The 22,334-nt window shown below is 41.0% G+C and overlaps 1 protein-coding gene across 1 annotated transcript in view; it reads right to left on the reverse strand.

The window, feature by feature from the left end:
* The window catches only part of LOC125454115 (low-density lipoprotein receptor-related protein 1-like), a 1,886,982-nt gene that overhangs the window by 49,891 nt on the left and 1,814,757 nt on the right, over nt 1-22,334 (reverse strand). The window contains exons 82-83 of the mRNA XM_048534492.2: nt 8,427-8,591; nt 6,329-6,490 (exon numbers count right to left, since the gene is read on the reverse strand). Coding sequence (XP_048390449.1) covers nt 6,329-6,490; nt 8,427-8,591 — 327 coding nt within the window. The remainder of the gene's footprint in view (nt 1-6,328; nt 6,491-8,426; nt 8,592-22,334) is intronic.

The following is a 22,334-nucleotide window of genomic DNA, read 5'->3' on the forward strand; positions in this document are numbered from 1 at the left end:
TTCCCCCCACGGTGATTGAGAACGCCCTTGACCGCGTCTCCCGCATCTCCCGCGACACATCCCTCACACCCCGCCCCCGCCACAACCGCCCCAAGAGGATCCCCCTCGTTCTCACACACCACCCTACCAACCTCCGGATACAACGCATTATCCTCCGACACTTGCGCCATTTACAATCCGACCCCACCACCCAAGACATTTTTCCATCCCCTCCCCTGTCTGCTTTCCGGAGAGACCACTCTCTCCGTGACTCCCTTGTTCGCTCCACACTGCCCTCCAACCCCACCACACCCGGCACCTTCCCCTGCAACCGCAGGAAATGCTACACTTGTCCCCACACCTCCTCCCTCACCCCCATCCCAGGCCCCAAGATGACATTCCACATTAAGCAGAGGTTCACCTGCACATCTGCCAATGTGGTATACTGCATCCACTGTACCCGGTGCGGCTTCCTCTACATTGGGGAAACCAAGCGGAGGCTTGGGGACCGCTTTGCAGAACACCTCCGCTCAGTTCGTAACAAACAACTGCACCTCCCAGTCGCAAACCATTTCCACTCCCCCTCCCATTCTCTTGATGACATGTCCATCATGGGCCTCCTGCACTGCCACAATGATGCCACCCGAAGGTTGCAGGAACAGCAACTCATATTCCGCCTGGGAACCCTGCAGCCATATGGTATCAATGTGGACTTCACCAGTTTCAAAATCTCCCCTTCCCCCACTGTATCCCTAAACCAGCCCAGTTCATCCCCTCCCCCCACTGCACCACACAACCAGCCCAGCTCTTCCCCCCCACCCACTGCATCCCAAAACCAGTCCAACCTGTCTCTGCCTCCCTAACCGGTTCTTCCTCTCACCCATCCCTTCCTCCCACCCCAAGCCGCACCCCCAGCTACCTACTAACCTCATCCCACCTCCTTGACCTGTCCGTCTTCCCTGGACTGACCTATCCCCTCCCTACCTCCCCACCTACACCCTCTCCACCTATCTTCTTTACTCTCCATCTTCGGTCCGCCTCCCCCTCTCTCCCTATTTATTCCAGTTCCCTCCCCCCATCCCCCTCTCTGATGAAGGGTCTAGGCCCGAAACGTCAGCTTTTGTGCTCCTGAGATGCTGCTTGGCCTGCTGTGTTCATCCAGCCTCACATTTTATTATCTTGGAATCTCCAGCATCTGCAGTTCCCATTATCTCTAACCAGTAAGCAAGTTATGGCTGAGTAAGTGCCAGTTGTTACTGTAATTGATGACACCTTCCATCACTTTGCTGATCATTGAGAGTAGACTGCTAGTGTATAACTGGCCAGGCTGGATAAACCTGTAGTCCAGGTACATCCATACACATTTTCCACATTTTCAGTTAGATGCTAGAGATGTAACTGTTCTGGAATACCTTGGCAAGCTATATGGCTAATTCTGGAGCACTTGCCATCAGTGCTTTCACCATATTGTTGTCAGGGCATTATTGATTATTATCTGACTGAAAAATATAATGGAAAGTTGCCATGAATTGGTGCCATTCTGTTTAACTTAAAATTTAAGAAAATAATGAGAACTTAAAGAGAATCCAACCTTTCTGTCTCTGCCGGTACAGTCCTGCTCAGGGCTGCATCAGCCCATGCTATGCTGCTGCTACAGGCCCACTCCAGGCTTCACCTGCCCACACCATGCTGCCACTACAGGCCCACTCCAGGCTTCACCAGCGCACACCACGCTGCCACTACAGACCCACTCCAGGCTTCACCAGCGCACACCATGCTGCCACTACAGGCCCACTCCAGGCTTCACCAGCCCACACCATGCTGCCACTACAGACCCACTCCAGGCTTCACCTGCCCACACCACATTGCCACTACAGGCCCACTCCAGGCATCACCTGCCCACACCATGCTGCCACTACAGACCCACTCCAGGCTTCACCTGCCCACACCACGCTGCTGCTACGGCCCTGCTCTGGGCTTCACCAGCCCACGCCATGCTGCCACTACAGGCCTGCTCTGGGCTTCACCAGCCCACATCACGCTGCCGCTATGGCCCTGCTCTGGGCTTCACCAGCCCACAGCACGCTGCCACTACAGGCCTGCTCTGGGCTTCACCAGCCCACACCACGCTGCCACTACAGGCCTGCTCTGGGCTTCACCAGCCCACACCACGCTGCTACTACAGGCCTGCTCTGGGCTTTGCCTGCCCACACCATGCTGCCAGACTCTTGCTCCAAGCTACTTCAGTGACTTATCAATTTCACATAGCATGAATTGTATTGGCTAAAGACCAACATCTGCGATGCTAAGAAATTAGGAGGAGGTTGAGATGGATCATTTGTTCAGTTCTTCTGCCTGAAGATAGATACAAATGTTTTTGCACTGATGTGCTGGGCTCACCCAACATTGAGGATGGGGATCATTTGTGGAGCCTCCATCTGTTGTAGATACAAACATAGAACAGATGTAACGTAGAAATTAAAATCAGGTGTAAGCAATTCTGCACTTCCAGCCCACTCAGCCATTTGAAATGAGCATGACTGATTTTATCCTGGTCTCAATTGCACTTTCCTACCTGGTCCCAGTAGCCCTTTATCCTACTTGCACTCTGGAATAATGAGTTCCAAAGGTTCACAACCCTCTGAGAAAACTATTTTTTCCTCATCTCAGTTTTGAACAGACCTCCCCTTACTCTATATCTATAACCTCTTATTCAACAGTGTCCCACAAGGGGGAAACATCTATTCAACATCCCCTTATCAAGCCCCTTTAGCATTTTTGTACCTCAATCAGGTTCCCCTAATTAGTCTGAAGTAAAGGTACGCCAAAGCTATTCAGTTGCTACTCATACAACAGTCCTTTCATCACTGGGATCAACCTGGTCAATGTCTTCTGACATGCTACCAGAGTAATTGCATCCTTCCTCAAGGGAGGAGACCAAAACTAGACATAATGATGTTGTCTCACCAAAATCTTATGTAATTGTAACAACCCTTTTAAGCTTTTGTAATTCAATCCTTTTGCAATAGATGCCAGGACTACATTGCCTTTCTTATTATTATACGCTGCACCTACATATTCACTTTCTGTAACTCATAAACAAGGACACCGAGATCCCTCTGCACTGACGCACATCTCGAAACTGCTTCCCTTTTAAATAATAATTTACTCCTTTATTTTTCCAGACAAAATGGACTACCTTGCACTTGTCCACATTAAACTCCATCTGCCATATTCTGGCCTCTTCGATCTTAGATCTAATCTTTTGATTATGGAATCACTTAGTGCTGCCTATTGCATGCTGCTTTCACTGTTGAGCATGCAAGTAGCCCTGTGTTGTTGTTTCACCAGACTGACACTTCACTTTTAATTATGTTTGTTGCTGCTCCTGACATGACTTCCTGGTGATAATGGTAGAGTGGTTGAGTACGGCAGGGTGTAAGATTACAGATCATGCTGAAGCACAATTTAGCTGATGCTGATAGTAACAATGGGATGTTGTGTAATCAGTTTTGAGTGGCTAGATCTGTTTGAAATCCATCTAATTAAATGCAGTGGCAATTCCATTCTTACTAATACAATCATAGATGGATGCATCTGTCATAGGTAAATTGGTTGGAATGAAGCTGACTAAATTTTCCCTCTTGTTTGTTCCCTCATCATTTCCCATAACAATTACGTCCTTTATGGTTCATTTAGCTCACTCACAAGCGGTGCTACTGAACCATTCTTTTTAATGATCATCAAAGTTCTCCACCTAGAATATACTCAAAGCGTACTGAATCAACCTGTACCACATATGACAAGACTGGATAACATTTAGGCTGAGTTAATAAATAGAAACAAACATTGATTTCACACAAATACCAGGCAATGACCATCTCCAACAAGAGATCACCTAACCATTGCTCCTTGACATAACATAAATAAACATAAACGTAACATGCAATTACATAATGGCCACTGAATGCCCAACATCCTGGGGCTATCATTGAACAGAAGCCGAACAATGCAAGCTATGATTCTGGGTATACTTCTGATTTTCTAAAGCGTATCTATCATCCATAAAACACAATTCAGGGATGCACAGAATAACCAGCAGTTGGTTGGATGAGTGTGGCTCCGATAGCAACTTGATCCAATCCAATAAGAAGGAATTTATTTAATTGGCATCCTGTCCAGCAACTTCAAAATTTACTCTCTCCACCACTGATGCACAGTGTCCAAGATGCACTGTAGAAACTGATAAGGGCTGTTTCAACAGCATCTTCCAAAATCATGACCCTGAACAGGGCAGTAAATACATGGGAACACTATGACTTGCAAGTTTCTCTATAAAAATACTATCCTAATTTGCAAATATATTGCAGTCCATTCAATCTCACAGGATCAAAATTCTGGAGCTCCTTTAGACCATAAGACCATAAGACATAGTAGTGGAAGTAAGGCCATTCGGCCCATCGAGTCCACGCCGCCACTTAATCATGGCTGATGGGCATTTCAACTCCACTTCCCTGCACTCTCCCCGTAGCCCTTAATTCCTTGTGAGATCAAGAACTTATCAATCTCTGCCTTGAAGACATTTAACGTCCCGGCCTCCACTGCGCTCCGTGGCAATGAATTCCACAGGCCCACCACTCTCTGGCTGAAGAAATGTCTCCTCATTTCCATTTTAAATTTACCCCCTCTCATTCTAAGGCTGTGCCCACTGGTCCTAGTCTCCCCGCCTAATGGAAACAACTTCCTAGCGTCCATTCTTTCTAAGCCATACATTATCTTGTAAGTTTCTATTAGATCTCCCCTCAACCTTCTAAACTCTAATGAGTACAATCCCAGGATCCTCAGCCGTTCATCATACATTAAACCTACCATTCCAGGGATCATCCATGTGAATCTCCGCTGGACATGCTCCAGCACCAGTATGTCCTTCCTGAGGTGTGGGGCCCAAAATCGGACACATTAAAATTGGACCTTTCTCCAGCAGTTGGTGCTACACACTGGATGTCCTGCAGCAGTTCAAGAAGGTAGTGTCCAACATCTTCTCAAAGGTCATTAGTGATAGGCAACAGATGCCAGCCTTGCCAATGATGGCTACACCCTCTGAAATCATTTAAAAAATGCCCTGTGGGAACCCAACTGCAAAGAGATATGCAGTTACAACAACACTTTGTGATTAATGTCATTTATTTCCTGTCCCTGAGCTACACATGGATTCAATTTACTGCCTAGCGTTAGGTCCCATCAGCTTTTACTTTGCTGCCTAGTGTGTCATGTTGGAACTTATCAACTGCTTTGTTAAAATCTATATTTACTTTGGACTTATTTTGAACTGCTTTAATCCCCAGTAAATTAACTGCAGTTCCTATGTAAACACTTCTTTTCAAAAAAGCACAGCCATTTCAAATATCATTTCAGTCCTGCACATGTTACCTTAATCTTGAAACAATTTGCCTTTCACTTCTTTCTCTAACTCCAAATACCACCATGGAAAAAAACTGACATCATCATCCTGGTGTTTAACTTACACAATATGCATAAATATAGCTTACACACTATTCATATAAAACTTACACTGTGTGTGTGTGCATGCGTGCGTGCGTATGTGTGTCCGCGTGCGCGCACACGTATTGATATCTTCATTAGCTTCTCAGCCTTGCTCCTATTTTCAGCATTTGTTTCCTCTGCCTATGGACTGGAGGTCAGGGATTGGAGAAGGGCATAGAGATGGTCATGGACAGGGGAGGTTGCAGCCAGCCTTTCTGCTCGGAGGCCAATTAAGGTAAACTAGGGCATATTTAAGTGTCTCATTTCACCACCAATGTTAATTTGTCCTGATGGCTTCTCTGTGTCCTCAGGCTGGCAGATGAGGAGGAGAATCTCCAAATCAGGTACGCAGCGACCCACAGAAAATCCCCGCAGTAGCAATAGCTGCCTTGCCGGAAGACCCCCCCATGCCCTCCAGACAAAACCACCATTGCTGGAGTCTACAACGACTGGCCCTTGCAAGCATGCCCTGCTTACCTTTCTTGTTTGGCTTCCTCTATGGGTGCTGTTCACAGCCTTCTGAATTCCTAGCACGAGGCACCTATCCCAGAGATACCAATAAAACTGAAGGACTATTGGCTATTCAAATAGTTGGCAGCTCTTCGACACAGGTTTTTTTCATTTATGGCATGAGGAAAAACCTGAAGACATTCTGCTTGATGGACATTTACTATCAGAGTTTCCAGATATGACCATGGCAGGTTTTTCGCTGCCTTTCGACCCAGTGGACGAGACCACTGCCAACTCTATTAAATTCAGCACAATGCAAACTTCTTATGCAAAATATTAGAGTCATAACACTCACTGTATTGACATCTGTCCCCTGTGAAATCTGGTAGACAGTAACAATAAGGCTGATTTCCTGTGTTCACATCACAAATGCCTTCATTAAGACAGAAGCTGTCGCAAACTCTCTTCTTACAAGTCGGACCAGTGAATCCTATTGGACAGCGACAAGCTGGCTTTCCTAAACATGGTTGAAAAGAAAGATGTATAAAATAAAGCCTCTTTAATAGCCATATAATCAATGTTACAAACACGCACTGTAATGGGCCAACAGTTGGAATTGGATCAATCCGAAAGCGTTAAATCACAGTTTAGCCAATTCGGCAACCTATTTAATTAATAGTGATGCATTTTCGACAGCAGAGATTTTTTTCTGATGCCTTGTGTTTGGTATTCATTTGGCTGCTTGATCGGCAGTTCATTTTGTTCCAGACACAGGAGCACAGTAGTGAATTTTAGTTCAGCAGCTCCAAACTCATTACTCTCCCACCTGTTGTGAAGACTAGTACTGTCTCCAAATTAAACTCTGTTTACCCAAATTTTACCCTTCTTTATGAATCATTGCCCAAAGAAAGAAATTATAAATTGGGGTAACTTAAAAGAAAATAAAGATCTTGCAGTGCATAAATAAATTTCAATTGGTTGTCAGTGTGGTTCATTAGGTACATTTGCAAGTAAAATGCAGGATATTGATAATATGCTGAAGTTTCTACTTAAACATGCATCATGAAATGGTAGTGATAGCAGTGCTCTAAACAATTAAGCACTGACTTGCAGCACGACTCCATGGTTAGTGCAGCATGTCAATTTGACCATAACACTTTTCTTTTTAACTGTGGCATTTTTTTTAGCCAGTAACTTGAAACCAATAAAGAATTTCAGCTCTGCTATTCACAAATGGACTCTTTGTCAATATTTTGTTGATAATTCGAATGGGACATTAAACTCGAGTTGTAAGAGCTGCAGGCCTGTGAAGGACAATGCCTTTTGAGGAATAAGGTATCAAAATGGCCGAGATGCAAGGTGGTTATCACACTTGATTGAAAGGTTTTGAGATGATTTGTAGCTCGGGTTATAGATGAGGTTGTCAACTTGGTCACCGAGCTGGTGGATTTAGTTGCAAACGTTTCATCACCCTGCTAGGTAACATCATCAGGGCGTACCCAGTGAAGCATTGGTGTTCTGTCACACCTGTTATTTATATGCCTTGGTTTGCTGGGGTGATAGGTATTACTTTTGATCTTGTTTCTCAGTGGTTTGTACACAGGGCCTAATTCAATGAGTTTGTTAATGGAATTCTGGTTGGAAACCAGGCCTCCAGGACTTCCCTGTTGTGTCTCTGTTTGGCTTGTGCGAATACCAATGTGTTGTCCCTGTCGAACACTGGATATGCACTGACGATGTTACCCAGCAGGGTGATGAAACATTTGCAACCAAGCACACCAGCTTGGAGAGTATGTCGACAACTTCATTACACTTGATTATAAGTATTGAAATCAATATTGAGTGAAGATGCTTCTGTAAGGTTGGCTTTAAATCACAAGAAATTTCTGCAATATCACAAATATCTTATGGGAGGCTGCACAAATCTGTAATGAGATAGAAATGGCACGTGAACATTACTTGCCCAAAAAAATACAAAATATTGAGGAAACTAAATTTTGACAAGAGCACAAACTTTTGTAAATTATTTTCAATATCTGTTGCATATAAATAGTTTTGTTGTCAGTTTGTGCTGTTATCTTTATTTGTCCTTGCCTGTTTTTCAGATGTAGTTTACAGTTCCTCTACTGATATTGAGGCTAGATCAGTCTTGGGTTGCATTCCATATCTTAGCATGATGTTCAGATTGCAAAGCTGCTAGACAGTACTTGCAAATGAAAAACATATTGGTGTGTTACATGAAGGACAACAACATTGCGATGTGTGCCCACACACCTGATGTGAATGCAAAAGACTAAACCGGTCAAACTTTCTTTTTCAAGGTTAGCATGCAGTTTCCACTATTCACTAATGTGAAAGCTTTTCTTTTCTTCGAATATTGCTGTGTTCATACAACACAAGGGAAAAGTAGATAAATGTTCGGTTCCTCATTGCTCGGTGATGATTTACAGTACCTAATGTTGATGCTGAACAGATTCCTCCATTTTGACAATAGCCTTTGCACTGATCCATTTCGCATTCCTGTCCTGCATAACGAGGCTTGCACTTGCATTTTGGCTGATCTCGTTCATTTACAAAACAAGTTCCTCCATTCATACAGACTAGATTACAGGTACTTCCTAAAATAGTAACAGGACAAAATATTGATAGTCAATCCAATCTGTCATTATGATTTTGAAGCAAGATATTAATTTCAAAACAATTTAGTTTCAGTATCTTATTGCAAAAAATTTCACTGTGAAAGGAAAGAAATAACTGCAGTGAGACAAAAATGGCACATCCAGACATTATCCACCAAAATAGTTATATATGGTTTTTAACCAGATCTCAGCATCTTATAATGCATTTTATGGACAAGTGAAGTATTCCTGATGTGTATTCACTGTTGCAAACTCAGAAATGTGGCTGACAAATTTCACACAGTCAAGTCCTATAAACGGCAATCTGATAACTATATAAAGTGTTCTAGCGGTGATGGTTGAGATAGATATTAATCAAGAAGTCAGGACGACTCCCTAGGCCTTCTTCATTGTCATGCTATGTGATGTTTTATGTCCATCTGAGAGGAAAGATGGGACTCTAGTTTGCTAGCTTGTCCTAAAGTTAGCTCTATGCTGGTGTGTTCATCAAGTGTATGTGCTCATGTTGTTTGGTAAAACTTGAATCTGAACTCAAATGGAAATGAACAGTTATGAACAATAAAAAAAACTCAAGATAACTCCCCATTTTTAAAAAAATGCATTTACGAATGCAGCCAAAAGGCAATTTCACTTTTTCAATTAGGCAACTCGGCAGCTCTGGTAGCAACTGTGGAAAAAGAAATACAATGAATATTTTAAAGATTGAGATGACTCTTCTTCAGAATTCTTCTATCAGACTGGAAAGGTTAATTCTGTTTCTCTCTCTACAGATGTTGCTGGAGCTGCAGAGTTGCTCCAGAATTTCCTGTGTTTGTTTCAGATTTCCATAGTATTTTGCTTTCACTTACTTTTAGGCATTTCAGGTTATGGAGCACCTAATTGAATTGAATCAAATTTCTTCTTTGGGTGTTATACAGGAACTTTTAGTTTTACAAAGGTGGTAGTATGTTACTTACCTTTACAAGTGTAGCTAATTGGATAACTCAGAAGTGAGTCTTACAGATAAAGTTGTTTATTAGATTATTTGGCTGCTCAAAACTATTTTGGTTATTTTTAATATGTACCTAAAAGAAGACTATATCGGAATGCCACTTAGATATTGTCATGTCAAACCAGAAAAATGCTTTTCATTTTCATTGATGTGATAGATATAGAATTACATATAGACTAGAATACGTTACAAAGCTGTGACACCTGATGTGATTGAAATGACACAATAATTCATAAAAGTGAAGTTGAAAAGATTTATCAATGTCATCTTACCTAACCATGTCACATTTGTCCTTGCATCATTCAAACCATACTATTTAGACTATTGCCTACTGCTCAGTGCAATTGAAATTCTGAATGTCAGCAAGCTCTGACACTGAAACAGTACAATTTGACCTAAATCTCAGTTGTACTACAAGCTAAACAAATAAAACCATCAAATGTTAGATATATTAGGATTAGGATTAAGAATTAATAAAAATAACATAGAAAATGCTAAGAGACTGATCAAAACAAGCAGCAGCTGTGAAAAGAGATAATGTGAACATTTTAGATCGATGGCCGATTTTCAGAAGCATGTCCTGTGAGAGATCACTGACCTGAAACATTGACCTTGTCTTCACAGATGTCTGGTTTGGTCAGATTTTCTAGGTTTTTTTATTTGTTTTTTTATTTCAAATATTGCAAGCTATCTGGTCTAGAGTAACATTATGTCTTTGAATGCTGCAGAGGAATGACACATTACATCGGCATCGATCTCAGAAATTAGCTACAACACTATTTAGTTGTACTATTATTGCTTGAAGGACTCCAGAGAAATAGCTGGAGGATGAGACAAATTGGATAGTTCTTTCAAAGAGCAGATGCAATTTTAAGCCAGTTTATGTATCAAACCAATAAAAAAATCTTTAAAACATTTGTTGGATACATTGAAACGGCAGGCTGAAATGTGCAAGCACACTTCATATTCAGAGTGTCCAGAAGAGAACTCATTGGTGGCCCTCATGTAACATTTTACCTTCCTGATTTGCATCATGATTCATGTGCTGACAGAATCCGTTTTCTTATCAGTCTATCTGTCCCTCTTCAGTACCTTGTTGTAGGTTGATAATGAGGGACATGTTTTTGCTGATTGTTTTGCCCAGGGTCTCTTGTTACTTTCTGTCCAATTGAATATGCTGTCCAAGAGAGTAGAAGATGACATTTTAAATCTGGCTTTCTTTTGCCGGCTGCTTTCCCTGAGATGGTAGCGTATTGATCAGAAATTTACAATTCCATCAGTGGTTCAGTGAGTTCATCCATTTAGTAGTCAAACCATGCAGAACAAGAGTATTTTTTGAATTCTTAGTTGGTTACAGTGATTATGCAGGTGGACTGGGAAAATCAGGTTGGTAGCCGATTGCAAGAAAAGGAATTTGTGGAATGTCTACGAGTTAGTTTTTTTGGAGCAGCTTGTGGTGGAGGCCACTAGGGAACAAGCAATTCTGGATTTAGTGATGTGCAAAGAGGCAGACTTGATAAGGGGTCAAAAGGTGAAGGAACCCCGAGGAGGCAGTGATCATAATATGATTGAATTTACTCTGCAGTTTGAGAGGGAGAAGCTGGAATCAGAGGAATGGTATTACAGTTGAATAAAGGTAACTACAAAGGCATAAGGGAGGAGCTGACCAAAATTGACTGGGAGAGGAGTCTAGCAGGAAATACGTTGTAAAAGCAATGGCAGGAGTTTCCGGGAGTCGTTTGAGGGACACAGCAAAAATTTAACACTGGGAATAAAGAAGCGTACTACAGGGAGGATGAGGCAACCATGGCTGAGAAGAGAAGTCAAGGTCAGCATAACAGCAAAACGGAAAGTCCATAATGCTGCGAAGGGCAGTGGGAAGCAGGGGATTGGGAAACCTACAAAGGCTAACAGAGGTCAACTAAAAAATAAATAAAGGGGAAGGAGTTTCAATAAGAGGGTAAGCTAGCCAGTAACGTGAAAGAAGATTACAAGAGTTTCTTTACATATATAAATGGCAAAAGAGAGGCAAAAGTGCCTCTGAGTAAGATAAGGATCCATGGTGTTTAAGGCACTAGCATGGATAGAAGATTGGCTCTCTGGCAAAAAGCAGAGAGTGGGGATAAAAGAGATAATGGGAACTGCAGATGCTGGAGATTCCAAGATGATAAAATGTGAGGCTGGATGAACACAGCAGGCCAAGCAGCATCTCAGGAGCACAAAAGCTGGATGATAAAATGTGAGGCTGGATGAACACAGCAGGCCAAGCAGCATCTCAGGAGCACAAAAGCTAGATGATAAAATGTGAGGCTGGATGAACACAGCAGGCCAAGCAGCATCTCAGGAGCACAAAAGCTAGATGATAAAATGTGAGGCTGGATGAACACAGCAGGCCAAGCAGCATCTCAGGAGCACAAAAGCTCGATGATAAAATGTGAGGCTGGATGAACACAGCAGGCCAAGCAGCATCTCAGGAGCACAAAAGCTAGATTGTGCTCCTGAGATGCTGCTTGGCCTGCTGTGTTCATCCAGCCTCACATTTTATCATCAGTGGGGATAAAAGGGTCCTTCTCAGTATGGCAGCAGTGGCTAGTGGTGTTCTGCAAGTGCCAGTTTTGGGACCACAACTATTCACTTTACACATGAATGATCTAGATGAAGGAACTGAGGGTATTCTGGCTACATTTGCATATGATTCAAAGACAGATGGAAGGACAAGTAGTAATGAGAAGGTGGGGAGGCTGCAGAAGGATTTAGATAGGTTAGGAAAGTGGCGAGAAATAAGTGGCAGATGACATACAATGTGAGAAAGTATGAAGTCATTCACTCTGGTAGGGAAAATAGAAGTATGGGCTATTTTCTAAATGGGGAGAAAATTCAGATTTCTGAAGTGCAAATGGTGTTGGAAATCCTAGTCCAGAATTCTCTTCAGGTAAATTGTCAATTTGAGTAGGTAGTTAAGAAGGCAAAGACAATGTTGGCATTTATTTTGAGAGGATTTGAATAGAAAGGCAGGGATGTGCTGCTGAGGCTTTGTAAGGCTCTGGTCAGGCCACATTTAGAATGTTGCGATCAATTTTGGGCCCTGTATCTCAGGAAGGGTGTACTGGCTTTGGAATAGGCTGAGAGGAGGTTCACAAGAATGATCCCAGGAATGAAAGGCTGAATGTCTGAGGAACATTAAGGGCTCTGGGCCTATACTCGGTGGACTTTAGAAGGGTGAGGGGGAATTGGATTGAAACTTCCAGAACACTGAATGCCTGGATGAAGTGGACATTGGAAAGATGTTTCCATTAGCAGGAGAGACTAGGGCCTGATGACAAAGCCTGAGATTAAAGCGAAGACCCTTTGGAATGGAGATGAGGAGAAACTTCTTCACCCAGAGAGTGGTGAATCTTTGGAAATCATTACCACAGAGGCTGTGGAGGCTAGTTCATCGAGTACCTTTAAGACAGAGATAGATAGGTTCTTGATTGCCAAGGATCAAAGGTTACAAGTAGAAGTCAGGAAAATGAGATCAGAAACTTATCAGCTATGATTGCATGGCAGAGCAGACCTGATGGGCCAAATGGCCTCATTTCTGCCCCTATGTCTTATGGCCTTATCGTCTTAATAAAGTACTTAAAATGTGAAGATTAGAAAGACTGAAATGTATGAAATTCGAACAGGGCAGGACAGACTAGATTTACAAGGAAATTTCCTCTGGAATGGGGAATCTGAGACCAGAGGTCACAGTCTTGTGATTTGGTGTAAGACATTTAGGACAGAGATGAGGAAGCATTTCTTCACTCAAAGGGTGGTTCCCAGTCAAATTTGTTGCCACCAAAGCCTGTGGAAGACAAGTCAGAGTATATTCAGGAAAGAGATAGAATTTTTGGAGACAAATTCATCAAGGGCTATGGAGAGAAAGCTGGAATATAGAGTTGAGACAAAGCATCAGCCATGATAATGTTGAATGGTGGAGCAGGCTGAAAGAGCCAAATGGCCTACCCTTGCTCCCACTGTCTAAGTAAACTCCTTGGATCAAAACATTTAATTAAAGGTAATTAAAATTAATTAAATTTATAGTAAGAGAACTTAGCCACTGATTTGGACTTTTCACCAGAGCATTGGAAAGTGAAAAGGCTGGAATCATTTATTATTAGATGCAACACTGAAAGCCAACATAAGGCTATCAAAGTATACAAGAATGTAATTTCTTTCCCCTCAACACAAGCAATGGACTGTCTTGTATATGGATCTGAAATGATCCAAAGTGTTAGCAATTGAGTGAATGCCAGAATTATCACCCAATGTGAAAATGTCACAAGGACGCGGACAAAATTTAAAGAAAGAAAGAACTGGTAGGAGACGGCCCTCAAAGTGCTGTGCTCCAAACAGTTTCTGTAGTAATGTACATCAAATTCTTGTAATCTGTTCATAGTTACAATAATCAATAATCCGCCAACTATTTACCAAACCAGATTCTTCCAGCTAGATCAGAAAGATGGCTATCCTCATCCATGCTGTATAACTTTGGGATTGAGGGAAATATCTTCCTTTCCCCCCACCCCTTGCTATACCCTGTCTCCCTCACCCCTCTCCCAATGAGCAGCATTGTGGTGAGGAACAGCTGTGATTAACTCCAACAACATGGTGTCAATACTCAATACAAAAACAAGTCAGAGAATGACACAGAAAGGATCTTGGCGAGGATACGCAAGGGAAGAAGAAACTTGCAGCTCCAAGGCAGACCCACAGGTTGCATCACGAGGTGAACGCGGTCTGTGAAAATGGTTCTGAATCCAAATTCAATCAGTGATCTCACCAAATATTGAAGATTGCATGAGTCAAAATCAATAATCCCTTGCTCTTTGACTAGCACTGAAAAAGCAGCAATTTAAAAATAAAGTGGTAGCTCCTGTCAGGCATCAATATCATAGAGTGCAGATACCACAAGGCAGGGTTAAAAAAGAGCTAAGAGGACCATAAGAAAAATACCTAAATTCTTGGACTGGAAAGCCAAGCAAACTACTAAACAAGGCACTTAAATCAGATAACTGGTGTGCAACTTAAAGAATTATGTGACCTTGGTTTAAAAAAGAAACATCTTTTAGGAGACCACAGCAGGAGTCCAAGTGAGGCTCTGAATTGCAGGGAAACTTCCATTATAGTCAGGAAGAGTGGGGCAATCTCCATGGAGCAGCAAAGGCCAATAAGCCTCTATTACAGGAGCAAAATGTTGGAAAACAAACCTCTATTACCCAGTACACAGGAAAACCCTCCAGTACAGAAGTAAAATACAGGACAATGACCATTACTGCGGGATAACTATCATTGAAGACAAAGTATCTAATCACATTCAGAAGCTATGGCACCAGGAATAATATTGCTAGGGTACGGTACATAATTGAAATTATACCAGATGATGTTATTGTTTATCAAGGGAGTAATTGAAACATCAGGCAAATTTGAAGAGCTATGAAAAGACTTTAACAATTATTTCATCCTTGAGGCTAGTAAAATTCAAGAAAAGTGTGTAATATCCAAGTGAATCCACAAGTACGTTACCTAATGAAGGCTAGTGAAGAGTTTTGACTGCAATTGCAAAGTCAGAATTCATAAGAGACTGAAATGTTTTATGTATTACTGATGAGTCATAGTCAGTAATGTTTCAATCCAAAGAAGGCCTAACTTGAGGAAAAAAAACCATTCAGATGGTGAGGGAAGTAAAGGTCTGGAGGCAAGAAAGATCGATCCTAAGAGAAGACAAGTAAACTTATACAGGGTATCGACAAAACATATTCATTTCTTGAGGCAAATAACTACAAAAGTCACACCAGATTAGCCAATGCAGCAGACAGGTCAGACTGCACACTGAAAGTCTTTGTCAATGCTGTGATGCAAATAAATCTCAAAGATGTGAACAGTGCCCAACTTTAAAAGCAGAATGCTTTTTTCTGCAAGGAAGTAGGTTTGTATCCGCAAAATAAGCTGTTAATGACACAAACACAGAAAAGCAAAAGACCAAAGAATTAACTACACGAAGACAGAAATGAAGCACAACAGTCTCCCGCAGAAGATAAAGCTAAAGTATTCCTAGGGGAAGTCATTGAGCCAGAACAAAGATATTGGCATGCAGGCATTTATGCTAATGGACATCTCATGAACCTCAAGACACAAGAACAAGTATCACAACATTTTCTGAGAGTGCTCAGAACTCACAGAATAGCAATTACATTGCCTAGTAAGTGCTGCACTTAACATTAAGGTTATGTCACTAGCAAACTATAATGTAAGCAATATCAAATACCAGATAACCTGTGAGTACTTTTCAACCAAGAATGTTCACTCTTGAGTAGAAGGGCATCTATTGACCTCAATCTAATTAAAAAGTGAAAGTGGTTCATCAACAAAATGTCAAAGAAAAGCTTTAAAAATTATTGATAGACTTCATAAGTTCATGGCAGAGCCGAATAGTTGGCAAGATTTCCTGAGGTTAGTTACATCGGAATAAAAAAAATTTACTTCATTCGGTAAATGAGATGGGAAGGTGTGACTGGCAGTTTAGTGCCAGGCAGAAAATGGAAGCATCTGCAAATGAATTGTGTCGAGCTGGAGGAACACAGGAGGAAGTGAACAAGCTAGTCTCACCAATAACTCAATCTGAGGGAGTAGGAAGTCCAAGATATTCAAGATTTTGAACTTATAATACAACTTTGGCACAGATCTACAGGTGGAATAAGAATCACATTCAACTGACACAAATTGAGAATCTAGCGCATATACTTCATTGGGAAACACCATGAAGGAGATGCAAACAGTGTGTAAAACAAAGACCTAGATACTGCAAAGTTGATAAAATCACCTGCCATAATTAAAAATAATACTAAAAGCAGTAAAAAGTAAATGTATATCACCAACAACTTCCACAAGAGTATATTGAAATTCATTTGTAGGATGTGAGCATTGCTGGCTGGCCAGCATTTATTGCCAATCCCTGGATGCCCTTGAGATGGTGGCGGTGATTTTGACCCTGTGTCATAGAAGGAACTGCGTTATATTTCCAAGTCAGGATGGTGAGTGGCTTGGAGAGGAACTTGTATGTAGTGGTGTTCCTATATATCTGCAGTCCTTAACCTTCCAGATGGATGTGGTCTGGGTTTTGGAAGGTGCTGTCTGAGGATCTTTGGTAAATTTCTGCAGTGTGTCTTGTAGATAATACACACTGTTTCTACTGAATGTTGGTGGTGGAGGGAGTGGATGATTTTGGTTGTAGAGACAATCAAGTGGACTGGATGGTTTCAAGTTTCTTGAGTATTGTTGGAGTTGCACCCATCCCAGCAAGTGGGGAGTATTCCATCACACTTCCAATTTGTGCCTTATAGGTGACAGGCAGGTTTTGGGGAAATCAGGAGGTGAGTTACCCATCATAGCTTTCCTAGCTTTGACCTGAAAAATTTTGGTGAATATATTGAAAGATAAAATGTTTGAACGGGGCTTAACAGGGTAGATGTTTCCAATAGTGAGGGAATCTTTAACTAGGGGACATAGTTACAGAATAGGGGAACATTCATTTGAAACAGAGATATGAAGGAACTTCAGGAAGGTAGTAAACATCTGAAACTCTCTATCCCCGAGTTGTGGAGACTTAATCTTGAAGCATTTAAAAAGGTGGTAGACAGATTTTGAAATATTAAGGTGTTGAGGGCTACGAGGAGTTGGTATGAGAGAAGTATTGAGGTCAGAGGGAGATTAGCCACAATTTTATAAAATGGCGCACAGAAGTAAGGGGCTGAATGTCCTACTCCCGTTCCCATTTCTTATGTTCTTTTGTGAACTAGCTTTAACTAGTTTTGAAGATTGGTTTGCAGGTCTTAGAATTTTTTTTACCTTTATTCATTCACTGGATGAGGGAGTGTCAATGGCTAGGCACCATTTACTGCCATTGCTAATTGCCCAGAGAGCAGTTAAGAGTCAATTACATTGCTGTGGGTCTGGAATCACATGTAGGCCAGACCAGGTAATGATGGCAGTTTCTTTCCCTAAAGAACATGAGTGAACCAGATGGGTTTTTCCAACAACCAACAATGTGCAGTATGGTGGCTCAGTGATTAGCGTGGCTGCTTCACAGCACCAGGGATCCAGGTTCAATCTTCCCTTGGGCAACTGTCTGTGTGGAGCTTGCACATTCTCCCTGTGTCTGTGCGGGTTTCCTCTGGGTGCTCAGGTTTCCTTCCAGAGCCCAGAGATGTGCAGGCTAGATGGATTGGCCATGCTAAATTGCCTGTAGTGTTCAGGGATGTATAGATTAGGTGGGTGATAGGGGGATGGTTCTAGTTGGGATGATCTGAGCGTTGGTGTAGACTTGTTGGGCCGAAGGGCCTGTTTCCACACTGTCAGGATTCTATCATCTGACATTGGATTCACAGTCATCGATAGATTCTTAAGGCCAGATATTTATTCATCCAAATTCCACCGTCTGCCATGGTGAGTTTCAAACTCAGTAAGTTATCTTGGTCTCTGAGTTAACAGTCCTGTGATAATACCACTAGGCCATCATCACTGCCTTGATGAGAAGGGTGGAATAGTATTGCCATTAATGGCTTTCAATATTAGACAATGCTCCACATGGTCTGCCTGCATGGTGTTCCCTCACTCCTAGCCTCTCAAACATTCTAGAATTACTCTAACTAGCCCATCCACCTCAATTCTCGGCACTTACCCGAATGTGCTCTCCAGGACATAGACCTGTTGGGGGCTGTTTGCGTTCACTACTGGTTCAGACATTGCTGGAAGTAGGCAGCCTCTGACAAATCTAATTGGCTAGCAAATCTCTAAAATGGGTCTGTCCTATGGATAACATTGGAAATCTTATGTTCAGCCAGTGCTTAAATTCCTTAAATTTTAAATGATGTGGAACTGCTCTTATTAGAGGGGACACATTTGCCACTGACTCTTTAGGTGGTGAACCAGGGTACCCCATTATACAAAAAAGTATTGACTGTGAAAATTATATGATTATTCTTCAATCTGCTTGATATTACTGCTTACAGCCCCAGTGATTCATCTCATAAGGCAGTGTTTAAGGCATGAATACCCAATCTACAAATAAATTGCTGTCAACTGATCTCTAACTGCCAATGAGACCTTTAACGATTGTAAAGATCAAACATTTAAATACGACTGATGGCATACAATGTCAAGCTTCAGCCAATTGACTTTTAAATTGTAGCTAGGCTGAGAATTTACATCAAACAGACAGCAGTGGTTCAAAAAGCCAGAGCGTCCTGGCTCCTCAAGGGGACACCATCTTATTTTTCCTTTGGATTTAAAGTTACATTCTGAAACATTAGTGGGCTGCCAAGTTTAGTCTTTGCAACAATTCTTCACAATCCAATTCAACTTATTTTTTGTTTGTTCATAATTTAGAAGAAACACTACAAGACACAGTTACTTCCAAAACTGTGAATGAATGTATGTTTTGCACATTTTTGTGTCATTTGGAAGATTGTTACCAGGGCATCCACTATCTCTACAGCTACTTCTTTTAAGAGTCTAGGAAACAAATGGTCAGGTACAGGGGCTTTATTGGGCTTTACAATTTTCTCTTGTGACAGATACTACACTTATTTCTACTGCACTGTTTGCTCTTTGATTTCATATCTTTGGAATGCAATTAATGCCCCTTACCATGAAGACTGTTTCAAAATATTTGTTCAACTCCTCTGCCATTTCCTGGTTTCTCATTATAATTTCACCTGTCTCGTTTTATCAGGGGTCCTTGGTTCATCTTAGCTTTTCTCTTCTATTTTAGATATTTAAAGAAGGCCTTACTGTCAGTTTATCAACCATTTTACTGTTTACCTCATGATTTATCTTGTCCTTCTTTTGTTTTTGTTTTTTACATTTTAAAACTTTCCCACTTCTCTGATTAACTTTTGCCACAGTTGCATCATTTTTCTTTCAATCTGATGCTATCGTTAACTTCCTTGGTTAACCAGGTTTAATTGGTTTATAGCTTTTTAGAATGCTTCCTCTCTGCGATATACCTTTGTTCTGAAGCATGAACAATTTTCAATTTTCTTAAATATCTGCATTGTTTACCAACTTTTTTGCTAAATACCTTCCCCAGTCCCATCTAGCCAACTCTGTCTTTATACTTCTGCAAATACCCTTGTTTAAGCTTAAAACAATTGTTCCCAACTCAAGTTTCTCACTCTCAAACAACACGCTAAATATTACCATGTTACGGTCACTGATTCCTAGAGGATCTTTTACTCAGATTCATTTTTTTTTTAAAACCTGTCTCATTACAAACTATCAGTCCCAAAATAGCTTGCTCATCACTTAGACTTTCAAAACAATAGCCATACATGCACACAATTGATTCTTCCTTGTGGAAGAATTGTACCTTTGCCAATTTGATTGTTTCAAGTTACGTTGAGAATCAAGTCATCCGTGATTGATAATATTGCCTTTTGTACATGCTCTTATTATCTCAGAATACAGAGTATAACAGCTGTTAAGGTGTCAATTGACTACTCCTAACAGTGTCTTGTTCCCTTGTTATTTCTACTAATTCATATCTTCTAATTCAACATCATTTCTTACTATCATACTCTTCTCATCTTATACTAACAAGGATACCCCAGCACCTTTCCTGCTTGTCCTTTCCAAAGTCATATATCCCCAAATGTTTAGTTTGCAGCTTTGATCTCATTATTTCCACTTCGTCTCATTAATATTATTAAGAAAACTCTAAATTTAACTACTTTGCTTACTGCGATGCTGGCATTTGATTAATGTCACATGGTACAGCTCTTTTTTGAGAAGTGATTTTTCTTAACGTTTTTATGGCTGTTTATGTAACAAGATCAGTCCTTTCTGATCCAGTGGCTGTGTTTTTTTGATTTGCTACTCATTATAGTGGTATGTGTCCTAAAGATAGCTTTTAGAGCCTTTGCACAGACTAAGCTTTAACAGTTTAAACAGTGAAAAACAGAGAATTACTAGTCAAAAAAGACTAAAATTGATAAAGTAGTATATCATAAATGAACGTTTTTATTTTAAATATCAAATTTGTGCTGGCTCTGTCAAAATACAACACAAATTGTCCTCCTCCCTGAGTCTTTATAATCTTTCATTTATTTCTCTTTTAAATCTGTATCTAATTATCTTTTGAAGGCTACAAATGCTAAGCCTAGCATCCTACCTGACAGCACATTCCCAATCTTAGACTTCTGTTACATCAGAATTTTTCTTCCTGATTCCTCTGGTCCTTTTGTTATTTACCATAAAACTGTGCCAATGACTATTGGCTCATCAGCTTTTAGTAACCATTTCTCCCGCTTTACTCTATCCAAATCCTTCATTAAATCTCCACTTTGCTTATTCTACTCTGACGAGGACAAGTCATAGTACTTTACCCTGTCTAAATGTTTTCTCTCTTATCCCAGGAAACACTTGAGGAAAACTCTTCTGTATTGGTTTTGAAGCCTTCCCATCCTTTCTAAAGACTAGTAACCAGAATTGGATCATACTCCAGCTGAAGCAGAGCCAGTCTTCTTAGGTCCATTAACTATACCTTTCTAGCTTTTATACCTTCTGACTCTGTTTATTAAGCCCAGGATCCCATGTGCTTTACTAAACTGGCATATCACATTAAAGAACTTATTAGTTTTTGATTCATGGAAAGTGGTATCACAGGTAGGGCAAAAACATATCCAAATCCCTTGCCATTGTACTTCTTTTGAAATTGAACCATTTTGTTCTATTGCTACTGCCCTTCCTTCAACCGAAATGCATTGCCTCATATCTTTGCGCATTGACTTTCTTATGTCTGGTTCTTTTATGTTCTTGTTCTCTTGAAGCCGATTATCATCTGCCTCAGTGTTTGCTAGTCTTCTAGATTTCATGTCATCTGTAAGTATTAAAGTTGTTTCTTGTATCGCAAAGTCAAAATTTGTTTGAGTCTTTTTGTACAAACGGAATTCTCAGCTACAATATTATACATCTTTCTTCTGTCTGAAAACAGCCATTCATCACAATTAGGTGTCGAGCTGGATGAACACAGCAGGCCAAGCAGCATCAGAGGAGCAGGAAAGCTGGCATTTCAGGCCTTGATCTTAATTCAGAAAAATATGAAGAAGGGACTTGGCCTGAAACGTTAGCCTTCCTGCTCCTTTGATGCTGCTTGGCCTGCTGTGTTCATCCAGCTCTACACTTTGTTATCTCAGATTCTCCAGCATCTGCAGTTCCTGCTATCTCATTAATCACAATTCTGTTTTCTGTTTTTCTAACAATTTTGTATTAAGTTTGTGACTTTCTCTTTCAATCCACATGCTTCAATTTTGCTAATAAGCCTAACATGTGTATTCCATCAATCAGGTTTTGAAAGCCTCATACATCCAATATGAACTGCACTGCTGTCATCAACCAACTCTGCTGCTTCATAAAATAAAGTCACATTAGTCAAACATAATTTGACCTTAATAAATCCACATTAGCATTGCTTTGGTAAATCATGATTGTCCAAATGAGTTTCTATTTTTTTCCAGAATATTGTTCCTGGAAAGCTTCCCCATCACTGACACTTAACTAGCTGCCTGTGATTGCCAGACTTACTTTCTCACCCTAATTAAATGAGCTACAAAGTGAGTTGCAATCCTCCTGTTACCTGACATATGGGGTGGATTGGAAGATTTTGGCCCTCAATTGTCAATTTCTGCACTTACTTCCCTTAGCAATGT

This window comes from Stegostoma tigrinum, chromosome 7 (genome assembly GCF_030684315.1).
Source record: "Stegostoma tigrinum isolate sSteTig4 chromosome 7, sSteTig4.hap1, whole genome shotgun sequence".
NCBI classification, from domain to species: domain Eukaryota; kingdom Metazoa; phylum Chordata; class Chondrichthyes; order Orectolobiformes; family Stegostomatidae; genus Stegostoma; species Stegostoma tigrinum.